The sequence below is a fragment of the Phoxinus phoxinus genome (genome assembly GCF_949152265.1).
Source record: "Phoxinus phoxinus genome assembly, chromosome: 5".
Lineage (NCBI taxonomy): Eukaryota > Metazoa > Chordata > Actinopteri > Cypriniformes > Leuciscidae > Phoxinus > Phoxinus phoxinus.
The window spans coordinates 8,995,148-9,023,089 of NC_136880.1; the positions used below are offsets into that span (position 1 = coordinate 8,995,148).

The 27,942-nt window shown below is 38.7% G+C and overlaps 1 protein-coding gene across 2 annotated transcripts; it reads left to right on the forward strand.

Moving 5' to 3' along the window:
- The first annotated feature begins 895 nt into the window (after window positions 1-895).
- ripk1l (receptor (TNFRSF)-interacting serine-threonine kinase 1, like) lies at window positions 896-25,702 on the forward strand. 2 transcript variants are annotated; one of them, XM_079614513.1, is made up of 11 exons: window positions 896-953; window positions 1,332-1,517; window positions 2,034-2,190; window positions 5,024-5,161; window positions 7,033-7,264; window positions 7,594-7,743; window positions 9,694-9,770; window positions 11,655-11,727; window positions 19,562-20,119; window positions 20,670-20,819; window positions 24,512-25,702. In XM_079614513.1, the coding sequence occupies exons 2-11, from the start codon at window positions 1,360-1,362 to the stop codon at window positions 24,784-24,786; spliced, it is 1,968 nt and encodes a 655-aa protein (XP_079470639.1). In that variant the 5' UTR covers window positions 896-953; window positions 1,332-1,359; the 3' UTR covers window positions 24,787-25,702. The 2 variants fall into 2 exon arrangements, with proteins under 2 accessions (XP_079470639.1, XP_079470640.1); XM_079614514.1 differs by having other exon boundaries at window positions 20,670-20,814; window positions 24,512-24,677.
- Window positions 25,703-27,942: the final 2,240 nt, after the last annotated feature.

Consider the following 27,942-nt stretch of genomic DNA (forward strand, 5'->3'; position numbering starts at 1 on the left):
CAAATAACAGACATGGACTCACGGGTCGTTTTGCTATCAGGACTGTTTTAAAGTGAAATAACTGTATTTCATAATAAAATTAGTAAATAGTAAGATTAAAAACACACAGTTGTCTTTTAAATTAGATTATTGTAGTAGGTGTCATCAATGTGACCCTTCTCTGCAAAATAGGTAATAGAATATAATATGAATCAATTTCACTTGGAGAACGATAAACAAAGAGGACATTTTTAATTTTTTAAAACCGTTTTATGAAAGTTTAATTATGATTAGTCAGTCTAACTGTTTTAACCATAACTCCACTGTCTCTATAAATTAAGCCAATAAAATAATTCAAATGTATTTATTAATCTTCCATTTGCTCCATCACCCTATAACCTTTGATTTGAACATTTTCTTTGACATTGATGCATTTTTTATATATATATATATATATATATATAGTATTTATTTATTTATTTAAATACATTGCATATTTTGGAGAAAGATAACAAAGACGAAATATTTCAAAGCACAGTTTTCTGGAAAGCTTGATTCTGATCAATCCAATAAACCAGTGCTGCAACTGTCACTGTCTCTACAAGTAAGGCCATAACATAAATCCTATCTATCTATCTATCTATCTATCTATCTATCTATCTATCTATCTATCTATCTATCTATCTATCTATCTATCTATCTATCTATCTATCTATCTATCTATCTATCTATCTATCTATCTACTTCATTTTTAAAGTTTACAAACATTCGCTGTTTATTTATTACAACCTAATAAATGGTGACCATTAGTAACCTACATAAGCAGTAATAAGCTGACATCACTGTAAGTGTGGTCTCGTGATCTGGTTTTCTGCTGTTGATTATGTTTGTCTGGCTGAATTTTACTTTCACTTTTGTAAACCAATATCCCGGAAGCAAAGGATAAGAGAAGAGAATTGGCGTTATGTCCCACGGTATGTTATACTGGTTTACTCGTGTTTCTGGTCAGTGTTAAACGTTTGGTTTCGGTAGTAGGCGAAGTCTAATGGTTGAAGTCAACAAAGCAACAGAGCAAAAGTTGCGTCGATCTGACTGGTATTGAAACTAATGGAAAAGTTTTGCCAAAGGGGAATGTACAGCGCAGAAAAATGCAACATTTCGCGTACTGACGTTTATTAAATAATTTTGTATTTAATATTTTTTATCTGAACTACTTTTTTTCTGTTACTTTTCATTTCAATTCTCACTTTTGAGCGTCGGGAAAAAGCGATTTGTTAGACTTAATGTCCGCCTCTTCCGCAATGCTCCAGACAGAGTCATAAAGTTGTAGCCTATATTTCTGTTGTTCTAAGGGAAGTGGTCTTTAAGAATAGAGGAACTATGGCCACAGCATCGAGCCTGAGTGTCATGAAGCCAACAGATCTGATCAAGAAAATGCCTTTGGATTATGGAGGTTTTGGGGAAGTTCACCTGTGTTACCACAAAACACTGGGCCAGGTGGTGTTAAAGACGGTCTACACTGGACCGCAGCGCAACGGGTGAGTAACAGGATGTCTGAGCATGACCTCTTTACGCTTTGTTGACGTTAATAAATTCCATTTAAACGCTTAGTTCATCCAAAAATGAAAACCCAACCATAATTTACTCACCTCAAGCCATCCTAGGTGTATGCCATTGCCATATACATACTCATAGAATGGCTTAAAGGGGATAGGTTACCCAAAAATGGAAAATCTCTCATAGTTTACTCACACTCAAGTTCTTCCAAACCTGTATGCGGAAGATCATTTTTAACCAAACAGATCTCGGGCCCCATCGACTTCCATAGTAGGAAAAAAAATACTATGGTAGTCAATGGGGCCCGAGATCTGTTTGGTTACAAACATTCTTCCTTTGTGTTCAGCGGAACAAAGAAACAGGAACATCTTGAGTGTGAGTAAACTATGAGAGTTTTTTCATTTTTGGCTGAACTTTCAATTTAATGGTGAGTAAATGATGGGATCTTTTTTGTGTGTGTGTGTGAGCTAACACACTTTAATATGACTGTGTGCCAGGCGCCAGAAGCAGTCTCTTCTGGATGAAGGCAGTCTGATGAGCAGACTAAACCATCAGCGAGTGGTCAAGCTGCTGGGTGTTATTCTGGAAGACGGAGACTATTCTTTAGTAATGGAGCTCATTCCCAACGGAAACCTGCTCAGCATGCTGGAGACGGTGAGACTCGCAGACTCTGCACTTTTTTTACGTTTTTCTTTTTTTCTTACATCAAGTTTTGCATTTTTATTTGAATGGGACCACTGTGAAATTGAAAGTCCAAAGACAATCTGAAATGTAGTACAATTAAATTATTTAAAGGACGCTCAACATCTGTAAAGTTATTGGTAGCTTGATATAAAATGTAGCATCATGTTCCTTTAACTTGCAAAATGAACATTATCACTATCTAAATGTGATTATTTAAAGTCGACATGACAGTTGCGCTAGTGTTTTCTTCCCTGACTAGGGTTACACAATTCCTGGAATTTCCAAAGTTGGAAACTTTCTGGAATTAACGGTTACACAATCTGAGCGGCAGCGTTTGTTTTCAGCGTGAATGCCGTGAAAAACACACAAAACACATTTAAACCGGGAAAGAGCTTTTAGATTGACTGTACAACTAGATTTGACAAGAAATTTGAGGTATATTTTTACAGACTGCCAAAAACTACAGAACAGAAGCAAATTAATCTCTGCGATTCATAGAAACAACTGGAGAGCGAAGGGTGGATTCACAGCTATCATTTTGTGTCAATATGCTGAATTTAGGGGTAAAATCATACCCTATATATTATTGAATTCACAACTCATCAATTCAATATTTACCTTTGTATATTCTGCATAATTGGATGTTTTTAAATAAACACTGACAAAAAACTACAAAAGTTTTAGGGCTGGACGATATAATGATATATAGCATTGATATAAGTGTTCACCCGGATTTAGACCTATATTGTATTTATATAAAGCGTTCACCGGCAAATTTGCTTTATGTATTTCCCCGGCGTCGAAACCAGGTACATATAAATGTCAGGAAGCAGGATTCCTGCGGCATTTAAATATCCACGGATCCCTGGATCTGTGGGAAATTGTAAGGAACACTATATCGAGTCCAGGCTTTAGTTTAAACTGATAATCGTCTGTTTTACAGGCATTTTCACAGTTTCCCTGTTAAATCCAGTCACTCAGCAGCTCTTCTGTCACTCAGTCCGGCTGAGGGAGTGTGTTCCCGCGGGAAAGTGACGTCAATGCATTCCCTCAATTAATTCCCGTTAAGTTTCCAACTTGGACTATTTCCAATATTCCCCAGCTCAACTTGCCAGCTCAAGTTTCTGGAAAAGGGGAAACATTCCCCTTTGCATTCCCTAACTGTGACGTATATCCAGGGTGGGATTTCCCCTCCTCTGCTCTAAATATCCCTGCCTCTGATCAATTATTTCTAGCCCCGGTTGGGATAACATTCATCGAAGTTCATAAATAAGTGTGTTGGCACACCTGGCACGAGCGGCGCTATGCATTGTTGTAAAGTCAGGTTAATTCTGGCATGTTAAATTAGCGTTCGATGAATGTGCTGGGGTTTTTACTAACAGTGAAAAGAACGTTAAATGCTCTGTTGTTTTTGGTCATACAAGACATCATTTGAAACTAAAGGGTCTTCTTTTATCTGTATCTTATTATCTTTATGCTTTTGTAAAATAAAGGAAAAACAAACAAACAAACAGGATGCGCAGTCTCGAGACTGCTAGCTGGATCTGCCATAACCAATCGCTAACGTTTGGTCGTGACGTATGATGACTCAAACTAGCGCACGACCTCAACGTCATCGTTCTCAGCCACTCCCTCTGTTCTCTGATTGGACCGGTAAAAAATTGATCGGAGAAAACCCAAGAATACACCACAATCCCAGACGACGTACTGCAGGAAAATTAAGAAAGCAGAGAGAGATCGCGGAGCAGCGCGTTGATTTAGAACGATTTAAGGCGAGACACGGCAGGCAAAAACATTGTTGATCTCTCTCTGCTTTCTTTAATCTCACACACGTCTGGAAAGCGCTCTCTCTTCTGTACGGTCGGATCCAAATATGGTCATTTCCTTTTAATCAGTAACCAATCGTGAAAGTAAAATGGGCATTTAACCCTAAAAGCGAAATCTCATTGGCTGATGTCAATTTCTGACAACGTGATTCGTTCAGATGCATCACGTGACGCGCTCTGACATTTAGATGTGTGTTTTTGACTGTTTTTCTGCTCAGTTGAAGGCCATAAATGCTGTGTTTATAAGTTTTGATGTGATTTAGGTGGTTTGTATTGTTGTTGCTAATGTTTTGACATGGTGAAAATATTTTTTTTTTAAGGCTATTGACAGTATATTCTGATTTACAGGATAACAAAAGTAGATATCCATAAATCCCTCTGTATTTTTTTCCCATCTAATATATGAACACAATGAAAAAAGAATTTTGAACCTGGCTTTATCCAATTCGGAGATTTCGTTTTTTTAAATATAGGCAAATTAGCGCATATTTAATTAGATAATGCCTAATTTGCATATTTAAACATTAAATTACAGAAAACTTGTAATACATTTTTTTTCTCATCTTTATGTAGGTAATCAACTGGGAAAGTTTCATGGTGATATCTGCTAGTTAAAAATATTACCCTATTCACCTGTAGTGTCTCGCCTTAAAATGATCCGCTCATAGCAACAGAAGTGAGTGCCACTGTCTAAAATTATTCAGTCCAACTGGTTTGGGTTTCTTAGGAAGCGGTACAATTTCCGCTGTTCTCCATATCTTTGGGACTGTGTGTGTGTCAAGTGATTTCTGAAACAGTCTTTGAACACCGGGCTCAGTTGTTCTTTAGGACGGTGCCTTCCAGCCTGTCCGGTGTCCTTATTTGGGAGAAGATCCACTTCCCCACAGCTTACCCTGATTGATGCACTCTCTCTTCCATCAAGGCTGATATAATAATTTATAATTTCACTTAATAATTTCCTTATATGTTTGTTCCAGGTGACGGTTCCAATATCTGTGAAAGGAAGGATCATTCTGGAAATCTTGGAGGGAATGGTTTACCTCATGGAGAACCAAGTTATTCACAAAGATCTAAAACCCGAGAACATCCTGGTGGACAAGCATTTCCATATCAAAGTATAAAACTTATCTCTTAATTCCCCAAAGAACACCCTTTTGCAAAAGTTGTGCAATAGTTTAATATTTAGACCTGTTTAAGGCAAGACGCTACAGTTTGTCTGTATATTTACTGTACATATTTTTAAAGGTTGTTTTTCAAAAAAAAAAAAATCGGTAACACTTTATTTTACAGTGTCCTTGTTACATGTAGTTACTGTAGTAATAACTATAAATTATGCATAATTACATGCAATTAACCCTAAACCTAACCCTAACTCTATAGTAAGTACATGTACAGTAGTTAATTATTAATACTCAGTACTTACATGTATAATTGCACTGTAACACGGACACCTTAAATAAAGTGTAATCGAGTTTTCAGAAAACTTGTAATACAAACATGTATTGCAATTCTTAATGTAATCAGTCAACTGGGGAAGTATGACCTGTGATGTCTTGCTTTAAATGAAAATAATTATTAATAGATTAGATTATGGTCTTATATGGTCCCGCAGCACCAACCTCATAAAAGCAAGACAAAAGTATGACTTGTATCATAATCATAATTGCTAGTGTGTATCTCATAATTTTAAGCTTAATGTGGCTCGTCAAGCAGCTGATCACGTCTTCCTGCAATATCTTGTCACTGTAATATAATAATAAAAATAAATTGCAAAGAGAAGAAATATATGTATAGTATATCGCATATAAACTACCATAGAAACACATTTACCAAAAAAGTACCTCGATGCACAAAACTCATGTGACTTTGCCTCAACAGATTTGATTGGATAACTAGACAACCCAGCGGACCAATCGCATCGCAGAGCATCTTAAATGTTGGTTTAATCATTCTGAAATCACTGAGCCAAAGGCCGACATCGCCCCCTATATCCTCAAATAGGGCACGGTGTCCGAAACCATAGTGGACGTCATTGAGCGCACTTATTCAATCCCACATTGCACTGCAATAACGAGTGTACAACCGATGTACACTCAACAGCTGTGCGTATTCACTCACTTGTTTTCATTCACTCCTTCAAGTGAACAGTATTAGTGGACTAACGCAGGGAATAGTGAATGAGGGTTTAGGGGTGGTTTCGGATTCAGACAAAGTCTGTCATCAAAGTGGTTCGGTATAATGACATCTCAGAAAATGTATTTCATGACTGCGTTCCCAAACACCAGCGTCTGAACGCAAGATAACACGACAACGTTTATTGTGTTTCATCTGCACGCTCTGAAACTCAAGTCATTTATGATGGAGGAAAAAAGAGAGTTTCTTACCCGATTGCAGCAATTTCCATTTTTATTATAGATATTTTGCACCGATTTCCCAAGAAGTGACGGTTTTGTTCTCCCTGTGGTGAAAATCAAGCTTTTAATGTTGTTTATTTGGTGTTTTCTAATATGCTTTAAGACAATCCATGTGCAAATTCTTAAAACTGCAGTGAAACAAAGACAGTCTCAAACATACGGTTTGAAATCGCTGGTGTTTCTGACGTCACAAACTACCTTGTAACCAATCAGATTAACGTGTGATCGTAAACCAGTGGATCTCTGAGCTGAGTGAGTGAGTGGAGGCGGGGATCATTTGCATATTCATAGAACCACGTATACTAAATGAGGCAAGGGTGTCGAGTTAAATTCAAGCTTTTAAGGCATGAATAACTTTTTTCAAGGAAAAAAACATTTAAATATGTAATTTTGGCGATCAAAGAGGAGTTTTAAGGGATACAATCATTGACTACAGGGGGACTTTAAACACATGGAATGAAAACAGTGCTTTATTCACAAATATTTTAATGCGATAATCCAATTTGACTTGACTTTTACCCAAAGACAGAATAAATTTCATGCATCCTCTGCCCTGGTTTGTTTTGCATCAGATTGCAGATCTCGGTCTGGCCACATCTGAGGCGTGGAGCAAGCTGACGAAAGAGGAATCTCGCAGACAAAGTCGGCTGGGAAGGAAGTCGTGTTTGCACGGCGCCGGCACGCTGTGCTATATGGCCCCGGAGCACCTCGGGAGCATCCACACCCGCTCCACCGAAAAATCTGACGTCTACAGTTTTGCCATTGTAGTTTGGGTCATCCTCACGGGCTGCGAGCCGTATGAAAGTGAGTCTCGTTTCAGAACCACTTCCTTATGTGGACGGACAGTGTTACACAGCTCTTTTATATGTGCAAGAGAGTCTTTTCGAGTAGGAAAAGCTCTTAATAAAATAATTTTAAAATACATTTTCATTATTGCTGTCAGTTTAAACAGCACAGTTCCTTATTCTCACAGAAATAAAAGGGGGTCCCTGATATAACACTCAATAAAATAGTCCTTTTTTGCCATTGTGCTTTTAAGGCTATGTAAATCATTGCAAACCCTCTTTAATATTTGCCCTATAACAAGCTCAAGACCAGTATTTAACCAGAAAGTATTTTTCCTGTTACTTCAGATGCCAGAAGTGAGGATCACATCTGCCACTGCGTGTGTCAGGGGGAACGGCCCAATGAAGCACTGATCCCGAGTGACACACCCCCGGAGATCATAGACCTCATGAAGACGTGCTGGAATAAGGAGTTTAAGGACCGCCCCACATTTAAAGGTAGAAGCACTGAAGTTTTATCCTCAAATTAATGTTTTGTCACACATGCCAATGCGAGAGAATTGAGAATATTTACCAACCATAAATCTTCCTCACCATTTTGCCTTTTTTTCTGTCAATTTAGCACGTTCATTCACAATCTTAAAAATAGATATATTGGCATCAATGGTTCCAAGAACCTTAAAGTGTAAATTGCAGGTTACATTTTTCATGAAGATAATGCAATGTGCTTATTAAACACAAAGATAAGAACCGCCCACCATTGTTAGTCTAACGGCAAGTAGGCTAGCAGTAATATTGGAGACCTAGCTAGCAAAAATGGTTAACTATTGTGTTTGTGCGGGATGTACGAATACATCAAAAACGGGGAGAGGCTCCACAAGTTCCCCAAGGACAAACGGCTGATTCGTGCCTGGGTGAGGTTTGTGGCTACGAAGCGGGCAGATTTTACTACCTAAGTCAGCCGTCATATGCGGCGAACACTTCACTGCAGACGACTATGACCCTGGAGACATGCGTTGGTTCAATATGGGTTTTAAACTCCGGGTACGGCTTATTTCCGATGCAATTCCTTCAGAAATTGAAGTACAAAGATGACAAAGATATATTTTGGGTGATTTTTAAAATGTACACGTTTTATTTTCATTTTGTTGCCGCTTTGCAACAAAAAGGCATTAGGTCACCAACTGGAATGGAAAAATGTTCGCAAAACAAAATGTTCAGGCAGAATGCGTCAAAACCAGATGCTGCGTGAGGCACGTCAGATTTGCCGGTCGCGGGTCGAGCTGCTCCACGGCGATAGGGACATCGATCTCTCTTCTTCTTTCTGACAATGAGCATCGCTAATTAGTTGCGTTTTAGCACAGGCAATATCGCGGTCTGTCAGCAGATGCCAGCAAAAGCGCCATTGTGCAGTGTGTGCATCTCTACAGCTCTGATTAGGACTACTAACACCATGTAAGTAAATAATGTCTCCAGTCGTTGTCCCTCCTTGCTATTCTACATGACGGCAAGATTTTGAAAAGACTTTGGCTTGTTCCCTAATGTTATCCGGGTTAGCACCAGGCTAACGTAGGCTAGCCCTAGCTACTCACCAGGACACCTGGCCAACCCGCCACTCATTTTCCTCACACCAAGCATTTATAACTCTTTGAGGGCCATGATTTCTGGCAATTTCCTCCCCTCTCTCACGCATGACTGCTTCAAAATTGTAGGGCTGTGGTCCATCAAGAATTTGATGGTTTCCCACCTCAGTCGTTCTCCATAGTCACGCCACAAACAGTAGGAATCTAGCAGAGTATGGGTTGCTAGAAACCCCAATAAATGTTATTTTAACGCATTTTAAGACAGAAATGTTTAAATATATACATATTTAGCACTTTAATTTACACATTAATTGGTTGTGGTGGTTAACCTGCAATGTACACTTTAAACATACATGGAGCCTTTCCATTGCGTAAACGTTGCTCAATTGTGGAAAGGGTTTCTTTATATTATTCTAATGTGAACAGTTCTCTGGGGAGCCAACTGGATCTATAATTCCCTTTTTTTTAAAGTCTTGATTTAGTTTTTGGGCTCTAGAATAATATTTTGGTGTATCAGTGACAAACAGCACAGCTCATCATGTACAGTAACTCTCGTGTGCCTCTCTCCTCTGCTTCATCTGTCCTGGACAAATAAAGGCTAATAAATATATCTTAAAAGAAGTGCACGCTGCACTGGTATTGACGGATCATTCCTTGGTATGGATACTAATAGTTCTCATTATAATTATTGTTCATGGTGTAAAGGGCCTAAATTCTTTTATTTGGTTTACAAGTTTTGTTTGCTTGCCAAAACCGGTTTGTAATTGCGTTTGGCACCATTTTCGGCCTGGATTACATTGGAATCCTTTTGTATCCAAAAACTATTGCAGTTATCAATTTGCTTGTTTTTGTTTTGTTTTTACAGATAGCTATGAGAGCTTTTTACCGTTTTACCAAGAAAAGCTGGAACCAAATGTAAAAGTGGATTTGGAAAGTCTGATGGTAAGTTGTTGTTTTCTCTCAGCTTGTGTGTTTTCTTTTAATAAAAAATAAAATGTATTTTTTTAAAGGTTGCTAGGCCTGTTGAGATTATTACATAATCACCTGAGCACAGAAATTCCCTGAAATGTATAATAAAATACTTACAGTATTTAATAGTATTTACACTTAAAAATTATAAAACATTTTAATAGTATACTATTATGTGAAAGATTTGTTTTATGATCGTTAAAGGAAATCTACGGAGCCCCTGAAGGGACATATTGGTGTAAAAATATGGGGTGGAAGAAAAAATATATATTTTCAATGCTTGTGTTTTTTCTCGCAAAACTTTTGCGTTCCCCCGAGAAACTTTGCTTTTGCTCACAAAGAACTCAACGCAAAAGAATTAAAGAGATAGTTCACCCAAAAATGAAAATTACCCCATGAGTTACTCATCCTTAAGCCATCCTTGGTGTATATGACTTTCTTCTTTCAGACGAATACAATCAGAGTTATGTTGAAAAATATCCTGGCTCATCCAAGCTTTATAATGGCAGTGAATGGGTGTTGATATTTTGAAGCCCAAAAAAGTGCATCCATCCATGATAAGAGTGCTTTTTTTGTACACTGACAAAACTTACATATGATATTGTTTTGTGTACGTGTTTGCCTCGTTCTGCATTACACTAACACAGTCAAACTTTGCTTGTGTCCAGTGCAACTTACAATAGAGGAACATGAACATGATCATATTGGTCACCAGTTCTTTCATCTTTAGGTCGTATCCTACTCTAAAAGAGCCATTTTTAAAGAGTTAAGCGTGTCATTCTGATTCGCAAAATGAATCTGAATGTAATCTTTACATGACCGTTAAATAAAGTGAACGGGTTGATGATTAAATCAGAATAGATTGTTTAACATGTGCACAGTTTCCCGGTGTTAACACATACTAACCATTCTCCTACATTGCTTATTTTCCTTGTTTTAAAAAGCAGAGTTGATATTTATCTATTCTCAGGTGCTAATTGACCGTTCGCTAAGACCCGCTCCCCTTAGTTACTGTCGCTATGTCAGACAAGCTACGCCGCTCTCACACACACACCATGTTCTCACGCAGTGAAAAACACATCGCGGAGCAGAGACACTGACAACACACTGACAGACAGGACAGACCAGGTTACTTTTGGGTTACTTTTAATATTTAACATATTAAACAAAGTCTCACCTTTCAAATTTGGTCATTTTTAAAAAGAAATTTAAACAATAAATACCATTTTGTGGCTCTTATGTGTGTGACAGATCGCTGTAGAGCATCAGTTAAAGCTGCTCATGAACCGATCATCTCTTCCTTCTAGTTCATTTATAGCATCAAATAAACACGCTAAGTTGGCAACACTTGAGGGTCATTTATGACACTTCATTCAACAACAACAATAGCTCGTTCTGTGCGTTATACGTTGTTACACCATTTCTACGTCATTGCCCATGCGTAGCACTTCCCTGTTTTCAAGAAAGTTTTCAATCTGATCAGTGTTTACATGTTCTCTTGTTATGATTGGAAAAGGTTTAAACGACCCTTTATAAATTAATTTGTTATGGATTTGGCCAATTCATTCCAATTGACATGGTTACAAATTTTTTTGAATTCTGATTGCAACTGTATTATTATTAGGGTCCGTGTAAACACAGCTATTGAAAAGAGCAGACTCGGATGATTCGGTCGTGAATTGGTCATTACTAGACCATATTTCTTGCATTCACACGTCTATTTGACCTCATGTTGTGCACATTTTGAAACCAGTCACATAATAATGACTGCATTTGTGAGAGATGCAGTCAGGAAGTGAAACATAGGACAGTCATGCTAGTAATATGCATTTCATTACATTGCTTTGTTTTGCACAGAGATTGTATCAGGGCCCTGAGGAGCTTGTAGAAAAAATGAAATCCCTCACAACAGACTCACTCTCTCCTGAAGGTAAGCAAATGTATTCATGATTTTTTTTTTTTTTTGGTGCTGTTTCACTTCGGGGTTCAGCAACTATTTGACATCAAGTGCCATTTTTATTGTTTATCATTGATGATCTAGATTTTTTATCCAGACATCAATAGCTGTATTAGTATCAATGATACTGATCTTCATTCAATAAAAGATGGTACTAAACAAGTATTTTAAATATACTGTCTTTATATTAAAAATGATTACTTTATAAAATATATAAACACACTTTTTTTATTTTATTAATCAAGCTATTTTTTTTAAACGATTAACAGCACTAATATATATACATATACAGGTCCTTCTAAAAAAAATAGCATATTGTGATAAAGTTCATTATTGTCCATAATGTAATGATAAAAATTAAACTTTCATGTATTTTAGATTCATTGCACACCAACTGAAATATTTCAGGTCTTTTATTGTTTTAATACTGATGATTTTGGCATACAGCTCATGAAAACCCAAAATTCAATCTCAAAAAATTAGCATATCATGAAAATGTTCTCTACACGAGCTATTAACCTAATCATCTGAATCAACTAATTAACTCTAAACACATGCAAAAGATTCCTGAGGCTTTTAAAAACTCCCAGCCTGGTTCATTACTCAAAACCGCAATCATGGGTAAGACTGCCGACCTGACTGCTGTCCAGAAGGCCATCATTGACACCCTCAAGCAAGAGGGTAAGACACAGACATAAATTTCTGAACGAATAGGCTGTTCCCAGAGTGCTGTATCAAGGCACCTCAGTGGGAAGGAAAAAGTGTGGCAAAAAACGCTGCACAACGAGAAGAGGTGACCGGACCCTGAGGAAGATTGTGGAGAAGGACCGATTCCAGACCTTGGAGGACCTGCGGAAGCAGTGGACTGAGTCTGGAGTAGAAACATCCAGAGCCACCGTGCACAGGCGTGTGCAGGAAATGGGCTACAGGTGCCGCATTCCCCAGGTCAAGCCACTTTTGAACCAGAAACAGCGGCTACAGAGAAGCAGCACTGGACTGTTGCTCAGTGGTCCAAAGTACTTTTTTCGGTTGAAAGCAAATTTTGCATGTCATTCGGAAATCAAGGTGCCAGAGTCTGGAGGAAGACTGGGGAGAAGGAAATGCCAAAATGCCTGAAGTCCAGTGTCAAGTACCCACAGTCAGTTATGGTCTGGGGTGCCATGTCAGCTGCTAGTGTTGGTCCACTGTGTTTTATCAAGGGCAGGGTCAATGCAGCTAGCTATCACGAGATTTTGGAGCACTTCATGCTTCCATCTGCTGAAAAGCTTTATGCAGATGAAGATTTCATTTTTCAGCACGACCTGGCACCTGCTCACAGTGCCAAAACCACTGGTAAATGGTTTACTGACCATGGTATTACTGTGCTCAATTGGCCTGCCAACTCTCCTGATCTGAACCCCATATGGCATAGAGAATCTGTGGGATATTATGAAGAGAAAGTTGAGAGACGCAAGACCCAACACTCTGGATGAGCTTAAGGCCGCTATCGAAGCATCCTGGGCCTAGATGACACTAGACCGGATGAGGCAATCCTTCAATTACTAGAGATTAGCCTAACACGTAATGATTTTGAATTCGCAGGGGAACACTACCTCCAAACAAACGGTACAGCTATGGGCAAAAAATTCGCACCCTCATATGCCAACATTTATATGGCGCAATGGGAAGAAACTGTTTTCCCCAAGTGCGATAGGTTACCAACCAAGTACTTTAGATACTTAGATGATATTTGGGGAACATGGGAACACGGGGAGGATACCCTGGAGGAATTTATACAGAGTTTAAATAATCACCACCGGTTAATCCAAGTTAAGGCCACCACGGATTCCTTCACGATTAACTTCCTGGACACCACCATCTTTAAAGGGCCAAAAATTGACTCGTTACACCAACTCCTAACCAAAGTATTTTTTAAAGAAACAGACACACATGCCCTACTCCACCATAAGAGTTTCCACCCCAAAACATACTTTTGAAGGAATAGTCAGAGCTCAATTACACAGATTTTCTCAAATATGTAGCAGACGGGAAGACTTTGAGGAGGCTAAACAAACCCTATTCAGATCTCTCCGTAGCAGGGGTTACACTAGATCCAAACTGTACGCAATACATAAGAGGTTTCATCAACAACAACAACAACAACCTAAAGAATCACAAAAAAACCTAGAAGAAGGAACCTCGGACGAACCAACATTGGTACCAGCAATTTTCACGTACACACTTACCACGACCAAACTAAACCATGAAATTAAACAGAACTTTTTCCGAACCTTCGGCGCCACACAGAACATCAGGATTCTTCCCGCCTACAAAAGGAACCCCAACCTTAGAGACATGCTAGTTAGAAGCCGACTCCCTTCACACAAAGAACCCATCCGATCTATTCACAGACCCCAGGTCATTAAACAAACGGGTAAATACAGGGGTTACAAGGTACCAAATATACCGCTTAACCAAACCAACTGCGTCTATCTAATCACCTGCAATAGATGCAAAAAACAATATGTAGGGCAAACCAAGAACTCCATCCGTAGCAGACTACACCAACATAGGTATAACATCCGAACCGCTCAGAGAAATTCCAGAAATGCGACTCTAATCCAACACTTCCAGAGACACGGCAGTCATAACCTACGCATCCAGGGCATAGAACATAACCCACGATGGCCTGAACAACAGAGAAGGAAAGCAGAGTGGCAATGGATTAATAAATTAGAAACCAAATTTCCCAAAGGCCTAAATGAAAGATCGGAGAAAAAAGAATTTTTTGAAAAACACACACAAGAGAGTAACAAATAGACACAACCCACCTCATTAAAAAAAACAAGGCTACCAGTCTTACTAACTCCCCCCCCCCCCGCCCCCCCAAAAAATGACACCGAACGACAACTTCAAACAGCTGGTACGGAAATACTACAGTTACCTTAGAGCGTTTCATCATGCAAGAACACTAACAGCCAACACTCAACAACACACGGTCCCCCGCCGATTGGACCAAGTGGCAGACGAATTAGCCGCGGCTATAAAACCGGCCATGATAGCCCAAAATCCAAAAACGGAGAGATGGCTAGGAACTGGCTTCACATGGGTCTGGATATCCTCCGGGATCATTATCAGGAAACACTAGCCAGCACGGAAACGTCGATACTTAAAACTTCCTCAGCCAGGTGGGAAGAAGCATGGCAAATAGCAATTAAGTGGGGCAGGAAGAACCTTAAAACTCTCAAGGAAGTAACCATTCGGGAGGCTACTGAGGTAGTGAATAGATTCATGACTAAACAGAACGTGACCAAACAGAATACTAAAGAGGAACCCCCTTCAACATCCCGAGATACGCACCCTAACAGTCCCAAACGGAAGCTCATCACGGAGGAAGAGACCCAACAACATCCCCCAAAACGGGCCAAGATACCCAGAAAAGACGTTACCCCCGAAAACACCGACACCATAAAACCACCCGAACCAACACCCAAACCAACACCTAAAACTATCCAAAAATTTGGTCTCTTCGAAAAACAGGAACACAGGGGTGACAAGTTCAGGAACTGGACCCTTGATCCACAAAAACCCATCCTCATCTTAGGCGACTCTAACCTCTTCCGCCTCCCTCTGATTCAGAAAGAAGAGGTACAGGTGGTTAGCTATCCTGGGGCCAAATTCCAACATATTTTCCACATCCTCAAAAATGGAATGGATATGGCTCCAGAGATACATCGGGTCATCCTATCTTTCGGTACCAATAATAGAGAAGAGGGCAACCCAACCAAATTGGCAAAACTGATAGAGAGAGTAAAGGGAGTAGCCAGGGCCCAGTTCCCAATGGCCGGGATTTATTTTCCCCTTATTAACTACTCCCACACACTGCCCACCAGGATCAAAGAGAACCTAGATACCATTAACCAATATCTCCGCCAGAAGACAGAGTTCATTCCACTACTACCTAACGAGTCCTTCCAGACCACAGAAGATCACATCCACTGGACCTCGCCAACAGCAGAAGCTATGTTACAACACTGGTATCACTTCCTGTGTATTTAGAAAACACTTGAAGAAGCCCATAGAGAGGTAGAGAAGTTCCACCTGAGAAGAGAAGGAGGACCTGGGCAGGATAGTTAGAAGATTCACCTAAGAAGAGAAGGAGGACCTGGGCAGGATGGTTATTAGATAGGCTCCAACTGATTTCAGTTCCCTTAATTACTTTGACTGTCTAAATTAAGAAGGACGGTTCAGGGATCCTTCCCTTAAAAATGACGTTTATCACCTATGTTAAAATCAATCACCTATATTAAAATCAATCACCTATGCTAAACCAATCCCTGTTAATACTAATCACCTATGTTAAAACCATTCTATTCTCCTGTTTACCTATGTTCCAATTCACCTGTTAAAAATTACCAATGTTCAAAATAACCCAGAATCAACCTCCTTAAAAAATTAGAGGGGAGAGGAACATGATGATCGAGGTATGTACACAAGAGCTTGGCTCAAACTGTTCTACTGAAATCTGACCTCCTCCCCTACAAAATTACAAAACTACAAATCCACCAAAGTATTTATTTAGAATCTCGGATTCTCTCCCCAAGCTATCTAAAATCGGAATTAGACCCAAAAATCCAGAATATTACCAACCCCCCCCCCCTCGATAACTTACCCTACCTCTACTCCCACTCCGGAAAAATGTACCCCCTTAAAACAAAAAAAAACCTACCCCTAATCCTACCCAGGAACCCACCCCTATCCCCACCCTACCCCAATACCACCCCCACCACAAAAAACCTCCTCCCCCCCTCCCCCTCCTGGGCCAGCAGTACCACAGGCTGATTGCCTCCATGCCACGCCGCATTGAAGCAGTCATTTCTGCAAAAGGATTCCCGACCAAGTATTGAGTGCATAACTGAACATAATTATTTGAAGGTTGACTTTTTTTGTATGAAAAACACTTTTCTTTTATTGGTCGGATGAAATATGCTAATTTTTTGGATTTTTGGTTTTTCTTTACTTTTTTGCCAAAATCATCCATATTAAAACAATAAAAGGCTTGAACTACTTCAGTTGTGTGTAATGAATCTAAAATATATGAAAGTCTAATGTTTATCAGTACATTACAGAAAATAATGAACTTTATCACAATATGCTAATTTTTTTAGAAGGACCTGTATATATATATATAAGGCGCACTGAATGAGAGAAACATTTCAGAATCTCGCCGGAAGAAGAAGGTCATCCGGGTACTTTTAGTCTACTCTTTTATTAGTTTTTTGTCACATACTATTTTTCGCCTACTATATAGTACAGGGTTCCTCAAACACGGTCCTGGGGGCCACTGTCCTGCACAGTTTAGCTCCAACACTGATCAAACTCACCTAGCTGTGAGTTTCTAGTGATCCTGAAGACATTGATTAGCTTGTTCAGGTGTGTTTGATCAGTGTTGTGTGCAGGACAGTGGCCCTCCAGGACCGAGTTTGAGGAACCCTGAATGTAGCGCATGTTTCGCTTTTAAATAAATTATTTTTGGTTTGGTGTTAATTATAAATTATATTTATTATGGATGCCACTATAATTTATGTTATTAATTATAATGTTAAATGTAGAGGATTGTTCCCATTTGCTCCTATTACAAAAGAAAAAAATCCAGAATAGCATTTCTATGATGTAAAAAAAAATTTCAAGAGATTGATTACGTTGGTCAGACGAGAGAGAGAGAGAGATTTGCCTTCACTCTCTCAGCCGCTGTATTAGAAACACTTAAGCAGAAGTTTTCTGTAATTTAATGCCAAGGTAATGCATCATCACAGTCTGTTAAACGGTTCCATTACTGAATGTAATAATGAAATGTGGTTTATACACTGATTATTATTTTATATTTTTATGAATCATAACTAACATTTTTTTTCCTTGCAGGAATAACATTTATATGCTTTTAAAACCTTAATATTTCCAAACACTTTGATCAAAGTCAGTCAGTAGGTGCGTTTCCATTACAGATTTGCACAAAACTTTTGCAATTTTTTTCCGCCTCTAAATGGCGACAAAAAACTATTGCGAAATGATGGCGTTTCCATTGACCAATGTTATGCGAATAAAACTTTTTTAAAAAATTTCCTCTCGCGATAAATCATTCCAAAAACCATGGTGACGGATGTTGGTAGGTTTATGTAGCCTATATCCCAGCCACCACACTGGCCATTATTATTAATCAAAGGAGGCGTATGTGTGTTATCCAATCATTAATGTCAAGGAAAGAGCCTTATACTGTGAGCGGCTAATATGAGGTGCTTCTGGGAGTTTCTCCCTCATATCTGCTTCGAGGTCTTGATTGTGGCATTTCTTTAAGGTTTATAATATTAGTATTCCTGTCATTCTTTTGTCTTTTATGAACTTAATTAAGAAATCGTCTCGTATTCTGTCCGAACACACCGCGTCATCTACGTCAGGTGACCTGTAAATGTGCAAAAACAAAAATGATTTTCCGAATTGCCTGAAAAACCACCTCATGTGAGCGCTAAAAAAGGTTTTGCGATAAATGGGAGTTTTCGCGAAATTGACTTGTTTCCATATTTTCCATTGCAATTTGAGCAATTTGAAGGGTAATGTAAACGCGGCTAGTGTGTGTCTGAATCAACTCCAAATATAACAAAAGGGGAAATGAAACTAGACCTATCATTCCTTTGAGTAACAAAGTAAAGCTTCTACCTAGTAACAGAAGGGTTTGCTGAATTATGCATATGAGGAACCAATAATATTGGAGAAAAATTATGTAATGAACCTTGTCTAGGGCTCTAGAGATCTTTTTCCCCGGGTACAAGTGTAAAAAGGTTGAGACGTCATCCGACTCGAAGCCAGTTGTCGACTGTATACGCAGTGCTAGAGTATAAACATTATTAAGTGTCGACTGGAGACATGTTTACATTACATGGTTCATGTGCCACAATTCCGGGTCTCAGATCGGATCTCAAGTGAATAATTGGAATGCAGATACTGTATGTAAACTGGTCGTAAAAAAAACAGATATAGTCAACATATCGGAATTGGGCATCAAGACCTTGGGCCCTATTTTAACGATCTAAGCGCATGGTCTAAAGCACATGGCGCAAGTGCACTTAGGGAGTGTCCGAATACACTTTTGCTAGTTTAACGACAAGAAAATGGTTAGTGTGCCCAGCGCATGGTCTAAAAGTGTTGTCCCTAGTCTCTTAATGAGTAATGGGTGTGTTTTGGGCGTAACGTAACGTGTTTCTCCCATTCCCTTTAAAAGGCAGTTGCGCTCGCGCCATGGTGGATTCGCTATTTACATGGAGGAATATGCAAGCGGGGAGACGGACCATCTACGGGACAAGGTGTATACGCGTTGCGGACCCGACTATAGGCGCACATTACTAATTTTGAGGCAACTGAAAAATATTCCACCATTGTCCAACAAAAACCTGGTCTAAAGTCAATGGCGTAATATTTTTCAGTTGTCTCAAAATAGCAACACACCAACAATGCTCCTGAACACACCAGGTTTTCAGACCAGCAGCCCATGGGCGCAAACACATTTGCTATTTAAACAACGTGGCGCAGGACATGACAACGCTAACTGCGTCGGGCTGAAACTAGCAAAAAACACTTGCATCGTGCCTGGTGCCGCATTGCGCTGTGTGTACGATAGGGCCCCTTAAGTGTAAATGCGGCTAAGAGTGACTGACTGAATTTGATTAGTTGTTTCATAGTCTGTGCATTTTTTGTTATTTGCAACAATGTTCATTGTACTGTACGTGAGGCACATCAGATGCTCATATATGCAACGTTTCTTGTGTTTCCGCAGACCCTTCGCCATCTTCCAGAGACTCTCCGGCGCCCTTGAGGAGCTCCGATATCGGGCCGGTGGAGGCCAGCATTGAAGACCTCAGCTTCAGGACGCCTGAAGAGTCTCTCCTGGAGATGGACGCTGCTCCTCCCAGCTCTCCACATCTGGAGCAGAAACTGGCACAAGAGTACGACTATCACAAATATGGTAGTCGAATAGTCGATCAGCCAGACTTCGCATCGCACAGCGTCGATAATCCGCTCCCACAGCAACCGGCCAGTAGCAGGTGGGCCGGAGATGTGTCTTCTGTGAAACCCACCTCCTACCCGGCCTCACAGGACAATCTCTACCTGAAGCCGGCTGCCGCGACTTCATTAGACGGTTCTCACAGGCAAGACTTTGCTGGTCAGCTCTCGGTGCCGTATTCTGAGGTGGACCGACTAAATCTTCCTCAGCATCCATACGATCGCTTCAAGTCCTGCCCAGATAGTGGATCTGCAGCAGAGTCTCTCATACCGGAATCAAACCCTGGCCAGCGGTTTAACTCACAATTCATATGTCCTCCGTCTGACTCGGGTACAGTTGAACAGTGAACAGCTCATACCTGCAAACTCTCGCACAATTCACCGTTCTGACATTAAAACGGGTCATTTGTGTGATTCGTGCAAATCTAAGACAATGCTATTTTAGTGTCAGTGATGTAATATTATAGATTCTGTTAATAATTATTTTATATTTTTAAGTTTTAGTAATTTTAATGAAAGGAAAAGTCTGTCTTCAGAAAGGTTTTGATTGCATTTTCTTTTTATCTTACATTCATATGATGCCTAATAAAGTAGTGTTCATAAGCTCAACGCTGCTTTTTTAAACGGGGGTAACCGCTTAATTTATGCTTGTCCATAAACGCCATCTACTGTCAGAGAGTGAATTTTAATTTAACACTTCTGGCATGTCTGTTCAGACCAGTTATATGTAACATACATAACCATTTATTAGGCTGAAATCTGAGGTAACGTCCCTCTTTCTGCTGGTACTGAGTTTGCAGGCATGAGAAGCTACGGAGAATGACGTGCCGTACTGGGACTGTACTCTAACTTTTCGCCTTCTCTGTTTGCTTTTTGTTTAGGGTGGCCTGTGAACATCTCGAATGCCAAAGCAATTCAAATCGGGAATTGCAACACAATGAATTTGCGAATGTTTGAAAGCAGCCCCATCAACTCATTATCCACTGGATCTCCCGCCAGAACCAGATATAATGAGCTTCTGTCGAAGTACGGTAAGACGTTCTCACACTGCTTCATACCTAGTGAGTTGCTGCGGAAAGTCCAGGGTTACTTTTAAACAGTGATGGGAATAACGGCGTTATAAATAAACGGCGTTATCTTTTTCAGTAAAGAGTAATCAAATTAATTACTGTTTCCTCCGTTACAACGGCGTTACCGTTACTGACAATAAAATGCAGCGTTGCTATAATTGAGCTCACTGACGCGGTGTTCATCCGAGTAGGCTCTCTCTCAGCCATAGGACCTGCAAAGTTTTGTGTGTGTGTGTGTGTGTGAGCGAGAGAGAGAGAGGGAGAGGGGGGCGCGCCGGACTATGCGCTTGACATTGCGTGAGAGAGACCAAGGGTGTCTGAGCTTTATATAGTATGTGTTTATAAATAAATTGCACATTTCAGAATAGAGAATTAGAATATCTACAGAGATTAGAATAATCTCTGTACCTATTGGTATCATCTGCAACGTTTTAATTAGTTTACATGGTTATAAAAATGAAACCCAAAACACGCCTAGAATTTGGCTTAAATAACTTCTGATGATGATGTTCTCTGTAGGTTATAAAAATAAAACCCAAAAAATATTATATTTGATTATTATTATTTATTTTGTTACATTGTTCAGTATTATATTGAGGGCACTTCTTGTTAAACTATTTACTGTGTGAGGCTACAGTCTACCAGTTGTGTGAAAGTTATAATATGTATATTTTATTATTATTATCATTTATTCATTTTTGGTACATTTCTTAAGAAGCATACTTTATTTTTAGACTTATTTGTTGGCCAGTTGTGGTCTGTTCTAAAAAGTTCTAAACCATCTATTGTGTTTTATTGATCCACTAATCATAATATTTACAATAATATATTAAATTTAATTGGTGTCTCACATTGTCCCACAGGAACATTAAAATAGTGCAGATTAGTGTACAATGTTTTATATTATACTGCAGGGCCGTTGAATGCTTGAATCTGATTGGTTGACAAATGTTCTACGGTGTGCAATTATTTTCAGGGAACCGCACGGCTAAAGTAGTTCCGGCAGGTCTTGACCTCATTACAGTTCCATATCACTGCGCGTAGTCAACTGTAATAACGGAAAATAGGATACAATTCATAACAAGAAAAAACGCAGCCCCATGCGCTTGATCTGCAATTTTCAATGTCTAACTTCACAATCAATGGAAACATGCAGTTTAATTTTAATAAATAAAGTATATAGTCCTATATATAATCAGTAGAAAATTAAACTGAATATTTCAATAAATTGATAGTCCTGCTGCATATAATATAACAAATAAATAATTATTGATAGGCCTATACTTGTTAAAAGGGCTTTGTGTTTCATTTATTAGGCTAGTCTACTGTCACTAATAGAAAAAAAAAATTATTAATTAATTAAACCGAATTGAATGCTTCTCTCTCTCTCATAACTGCATTAATAAACTGCATAAAGCCGGGGACACACACTGGAAGGCAGCTATGAATGTAATTTGATAATATGATGACTGATCATGCCCGCATGTTCAGCGCGTTCAGTCTGAATGCAGCAGATTTTAAACACCGCTGTGAACACACAGTCAGAGAATGTTTCTAGTGGTTAAGTGTGTGTCCAGCATTACTCTGCTATCAGCGGCTCAAACCTCCGTTACTAACTCTAAAATTACGTTTTGGAATTAGCAACGGAGCATGGGTTTAGATGCGCAAGGAATTAGTCTTACATACAAGCGTTTTAATGACAAAAACTTTACAAACGTCTTGAAATACATCATCTGAACAATATTTCGAGGTGTGGTAACTGTAGTATAAGCGGAATAATTGACTCCAGGCCGTTGAATTATTCGACTCCGCTTCGCGTCGTGACCGCATTACCACCTCGGGTGTGCATTATTTTTCTAATAATTCAACGGCCTGTCGTCAATTATTCCTTACATAATAATGTATTCAATTTAGTGTCCATTTCATTCATTTAACATATTTAATATTGGGGGCATCCAAGTTATTTGACACATTTGAAATAATTAGTAACACAATAGTTATTTTCTCTGGTAATTAGTTACTTTTTTAATGATGTAACTCAATTACTATTTATGAGAAGTAACTATAACTAATTAATTTTTTTATTTTTTTTTGATAGGGACCATGCATATTCATGAACAAATATGCCAGAATTAGTAAAAAATAACTACTTTTCATCTGCAGTCCCTAAGTGAAAGTGTTGTATTCACTGTTGTCCCTAAGTGAAATATGTATTTCAGTAATTACTTGAGTAACATATTCTAAATACTTTGAAATGCATCTCCAAAACTGGTAGATTTGGTTTTGTTTAATAAGTATAAACAATTGAAGAAAATTGTCTAGTGTTGCTTCTCAAGTAAGTTTATCTTTTTTTATGTTTTTTGGTCAAATGTCTTACTCTTTGGTTTGTGCAAAACAGCCAGTTGTCATAGTCAGTCAGTGTTGAGGGAGTCCTGCATAATGAATCGGGTTGTGTCAGGTCCACCACCTCCATTCAGACATGGATTTATGGACACTAAGCGCAGCTCTTCAGTATAGGATGTGAAATGGCTCTATATCTATATCACATGGGCTGCAGCATTAATTTTGCGTGAAAAGATTGTTTTATCAATAAAATTAAACACTAATTTCACATATATTGTCTTTCAATAATTCAAGCACTTTTCAAGTACCTTTTCATAAATATGTCTGTTTTCAAGGGTTTCAGAAAGTCAAATTCAAGTGCTTTAAGCACTTTAAGGTGCAGTGTGTGAATTTTAGCGACATCTAGGGGTGAGGTTGCAAATTGCAATCAACAGAAGTTACAGTGACCGACAGGAAGTGATGTCGTCGTCCGAGACAGTAGAGTAGCCAGTTCAGCAATGAGATTTCTTTACAAAGATTAAGTAGGAAATGATATTTACTTTACTATTCAGTAAAACTCTATGTTATTGCTAATATTATTGTTACCTGTTCATCATTGTGTCAGTGTTTTATTCGCTGACTTTAGCTCTAGCTTCTTTGCACAAAGAACAACACAGTGACGAAACATGTTTGTCCGTTTAGGGCCACTGTAGAAACATGTCGGTGCATTTCAATGTAAGGGGACCCGGGGTGTGTGTAGATAGGAACTGCTCATTATAAGCTAATAAAAACATAACGGTTCATTATGTAAGGTCTTTATACACCACTCAAAACATAGTTATGTATATTGCATTTCCGTCAACAGATCCTCCTAAATATTACACACTGGTCCTTTAAGGACCTTGTACGAACCCTGTAACAATTCTATTAATATTTTTATTATAACATTTATTATTAAAATATATTATTGTTATTGTGATTATTAAACACTTTTAAATTTGAAGTACAACAGTGTATTATTTCAATAGTAAGATACAAATATCTTTAATAATTGTGGGGTTGGGGGTCTAGTTTTTCTTCTTTTTTCTAATTTACATGCTTGAATCCTATTGCTTTATATGTCTTTTGTTACAATTTTAATAAATGATTTTATTGCCGTTTTGTGAATTCAATTAACTAGACATCCTTCTTGATGATTAAAACCATCACCAAAAACACATTCTAGAAAAATGAAAACGGAAAACACAGATTTTGGGAAACAAATAAAAGAGATTCCTACTGTGCCACGTCTGATAACCGTCTCTGTCATGTGATTGTGTTGTCATGAACAGAGGACCACACCATCACTGAGGTTCACCTGGAGCTTGTGCGGCAGAACGTCGGTGGAAACTGGAAGCAAGTGGCTCGTAAACTGGGTCTGACCGACATAGACGTGGACACCATCGAGCACGACTATGACCGCGACGGCCTGGCGGAGAAGGTGCACCAGATGCTGGAGCGCTGGAAGATGAAGGAGGGTCTGCTGGGCATCACCGTGGGTAAGCTGTGCCGTGCGCTGGAGCGCTACATCGAACCCAGCGTCCTCCTTCAGCTGCTGGAGTCCTGAAACACCAGCGTCATGATCACGCTCCTCTCTGGAGCGAGTCTGTACTCTCTCTACCTTCATCTAAAGGTGAACCTTTACAAGCTGACCGAAAAACATCCATCACTGTTACACAGTGTGTTTTGTACTGGATTGGACACGTGCATTATGCTACAGCATAGTGATGACAATTCTCTATAATGCTGTAAACACATCATAGCATGTCTTGAGTTCATTATTCACCGTTTTTGGCAACTGCCATTTTCCATTTCCGTTGAATCGACCTAATTTTCCAAGGAACGCATGTATGATTTTCTGTTTAGTGATTTGTTTTAAATGAAATGCTGGTATACAGACGGGTGACCAATGACATGAAAAACCAACACACAAGTATTATAGAGTCTGCATTCAGACGGAGATCTGGGGCCTGGTGTATAAATGTTGCGTACGCACAAAATGGGCATTGAAACATATGGGGATTTATACAATATAAACTTAATACAAATATGTTTTTTCAACTCTCCTTTCCTCTTGATACACATTATGCCACTCTCGTTAATGGAGTTAAGCACTCAAATTACAGTAAATCATTATCCAGGGCCCAGTTGTTCAAAAAGTTGAATCTGGAATTATCAAGATTTAGAAATCCCATGTTTTGATATCCAGGATCAGGTCATCCATCTGACTTTTGTAATGGTTTTTCAAAGCAAAATAGGTTTGGATCCAGATACACACTTTTTGTGTATGACCAAATCTGGATTAGCAGCGCTCCAAATTGGGTTACATTTCACTACGTCTGCTAGTTTATAAAGATCAACAGATGGAGTCAGTGTTGGTCAACCCTCTTGTGCTCTTCGCATGGCAGTCAAATTATGAATTTATTTTTTATTTCAATGAAATTAATGTACTATATTTTAGTTTGATAATGTTTTTTATTTTATATTTTGTATTTTTGGGGGATTTTATGGGAGTAAATTATATTTACACTGTAGTTATAATCCATTTATTCACGTTTTGAGCTTAGACCTGAAAATGAAATTTCCAGCTTAAATTGTAGTAAATCTTGACTTTTGTTTATAGATCACAGACTTCAGACTTTGATCTCTTCTCTTCGAAGTGAAAAACGTTAAAAACATTTAACTTCTAAAAAGTTACAGAATTTTATGTTTATTATGAAAAATGTGCAAAAAAAAACTATTTTTCAATCTTTATATGAAAAATCACTTTTTACTGTAAAACTGAGAAAATCAATGCCATAAATCTAGTTGTTTCAAATTTGAGGTATCCAAAGGTATCCTAATCTTACTAAAACTAAAACGGAACAACACAAACTGACGGTTTGATCCAGATCAAAACCAAGACTGGATTATTATTTTTTTATCCCATTTTGAAACCTATTTTCAAGCTTTGATCCAATCCGATATCTGATCAGATTACTTGTGAACAACTGGCCCCTGGTGACTGGAAGACACAACGTCCATCTGGATAGAAATGCTTCATCATATAAAGCTGATCAGTGTTGTATTGGTTTGCCGTGACCCAAACCATGCCAGCAAAATGCAATACCGCCACCGTATTCTTCTCAGATTGGTCACCCATCTGTATATATCAACTGTTTTGAAATGATATCAATCCAAACTGTTTTATTAAAAAAAAAATTTCCTATTATGAAATCATTTTCTGTCTATTGTCTTTGTAGTTCTACATATGAAAACTGCCCTTCTTCCATTGATCAGTATAGCTAGAGTTCAGAATAGGGAATATATACAGAGTATTAGACTAAGTGCAATAATTCAGACAGTGATATCTCTATATTAGATTAGGCTCTCACTATTAATTAAATATGAACTACAACTTTCTCCTTCATAAACTCCTAATTACTGCTTATTAATGGTTACTACGGTAGTTGTTAAGTTTAGGTATTGGTTATGATTATCACTGAACTGATATATTTCTGTAAAGCACGTTGGCCACAGTTGGTGTATTATTGTTCTGATGGAAGATCCAACCACGGCCCATTATATGATTTCTAGCAGAGGCTGTCGAGTTTAGATTTTTATATCTGCTGGTATTTGCCAGAATCCATGATGCCATGAATCTGAACAAGAAGTCCAGGAGAAAAACACACCCACAAGATTAAAGATCCAGCAGTATATTTACTCATACACACGACACGTGGTACTCTTTATCCCTGTGTGCACCTAACCCATCTCAGACATCAATCTTTTGCTTTTTGTTAATTATTAAATAAAAAATAAACACCTCTATAGTTTAAATGTAAAATGCCTGGCGTCCTCAGCCGTCTCTATGCCAGTGTGTGAGTCTGGAAGTTCATGGACACGAGTGTAAAGCTGAGATCATCTCTGCTGGACTCGCTTCAATGCATGTGATGACCTTTACGTATTCAGAATGGAATGAGGCATTTATAAGGCACTTTCATATGTACTACTGTACACCCAAAGCGCTGTACAGTCATATCATGGGGTCTCTCCTCAACAGCACCAGTGTGAGCATCCACTGGGATGATGCGACGGCAGCCACAGTACAGCGGCGCTCACACACACCAGCCATTGAATCCAGTGTTCAGGTTCATTGTTTCGTAGTCCAGGCTTCTGATTGGCCAACATGGCTTTACTGTTAGGGTTATATCGCCACCTGTTGGTTTGGAATGCTTAATAGTGTGTTTTTGCATATACATGTGGACGCAAATATTTTTTTTAAATCAAAGGAGGAAAAGCTCAGTTTATAAAAATGCCCGTGTACATGTGGACTAGGCCAAAGACGGTCTCAAACACACGGTTTGAAATCGCTGGTGTTTCTGACGTCACAAACTACCTTGTAACCAATCAGATCAACGTGTGATCGTCAATCAGTGGATCTCTGAGCTGAGTGAGTGAGTGGAGGCGGGGCTCATTTGCATATTTATGGATTAATTCCTATTAATATTAAATTCAAATGAATATATCCTATTCAAATGATTATATCCTTTATCATTTGTGTGTGTGAGAGAGAGAGAGAGAGAGAGAGAGAGAGAGAGAGACCAACACACACCTCCCTAAGTCTGTGATTTTAATGTACATTTAATATGGAATTGTTAATGTTTTGAGTTCCTAGCATAACTTTAATTCCATCATTCATTGTTTTTAATTTAATATATTGCAGTTTTGCATCGTTTATCTT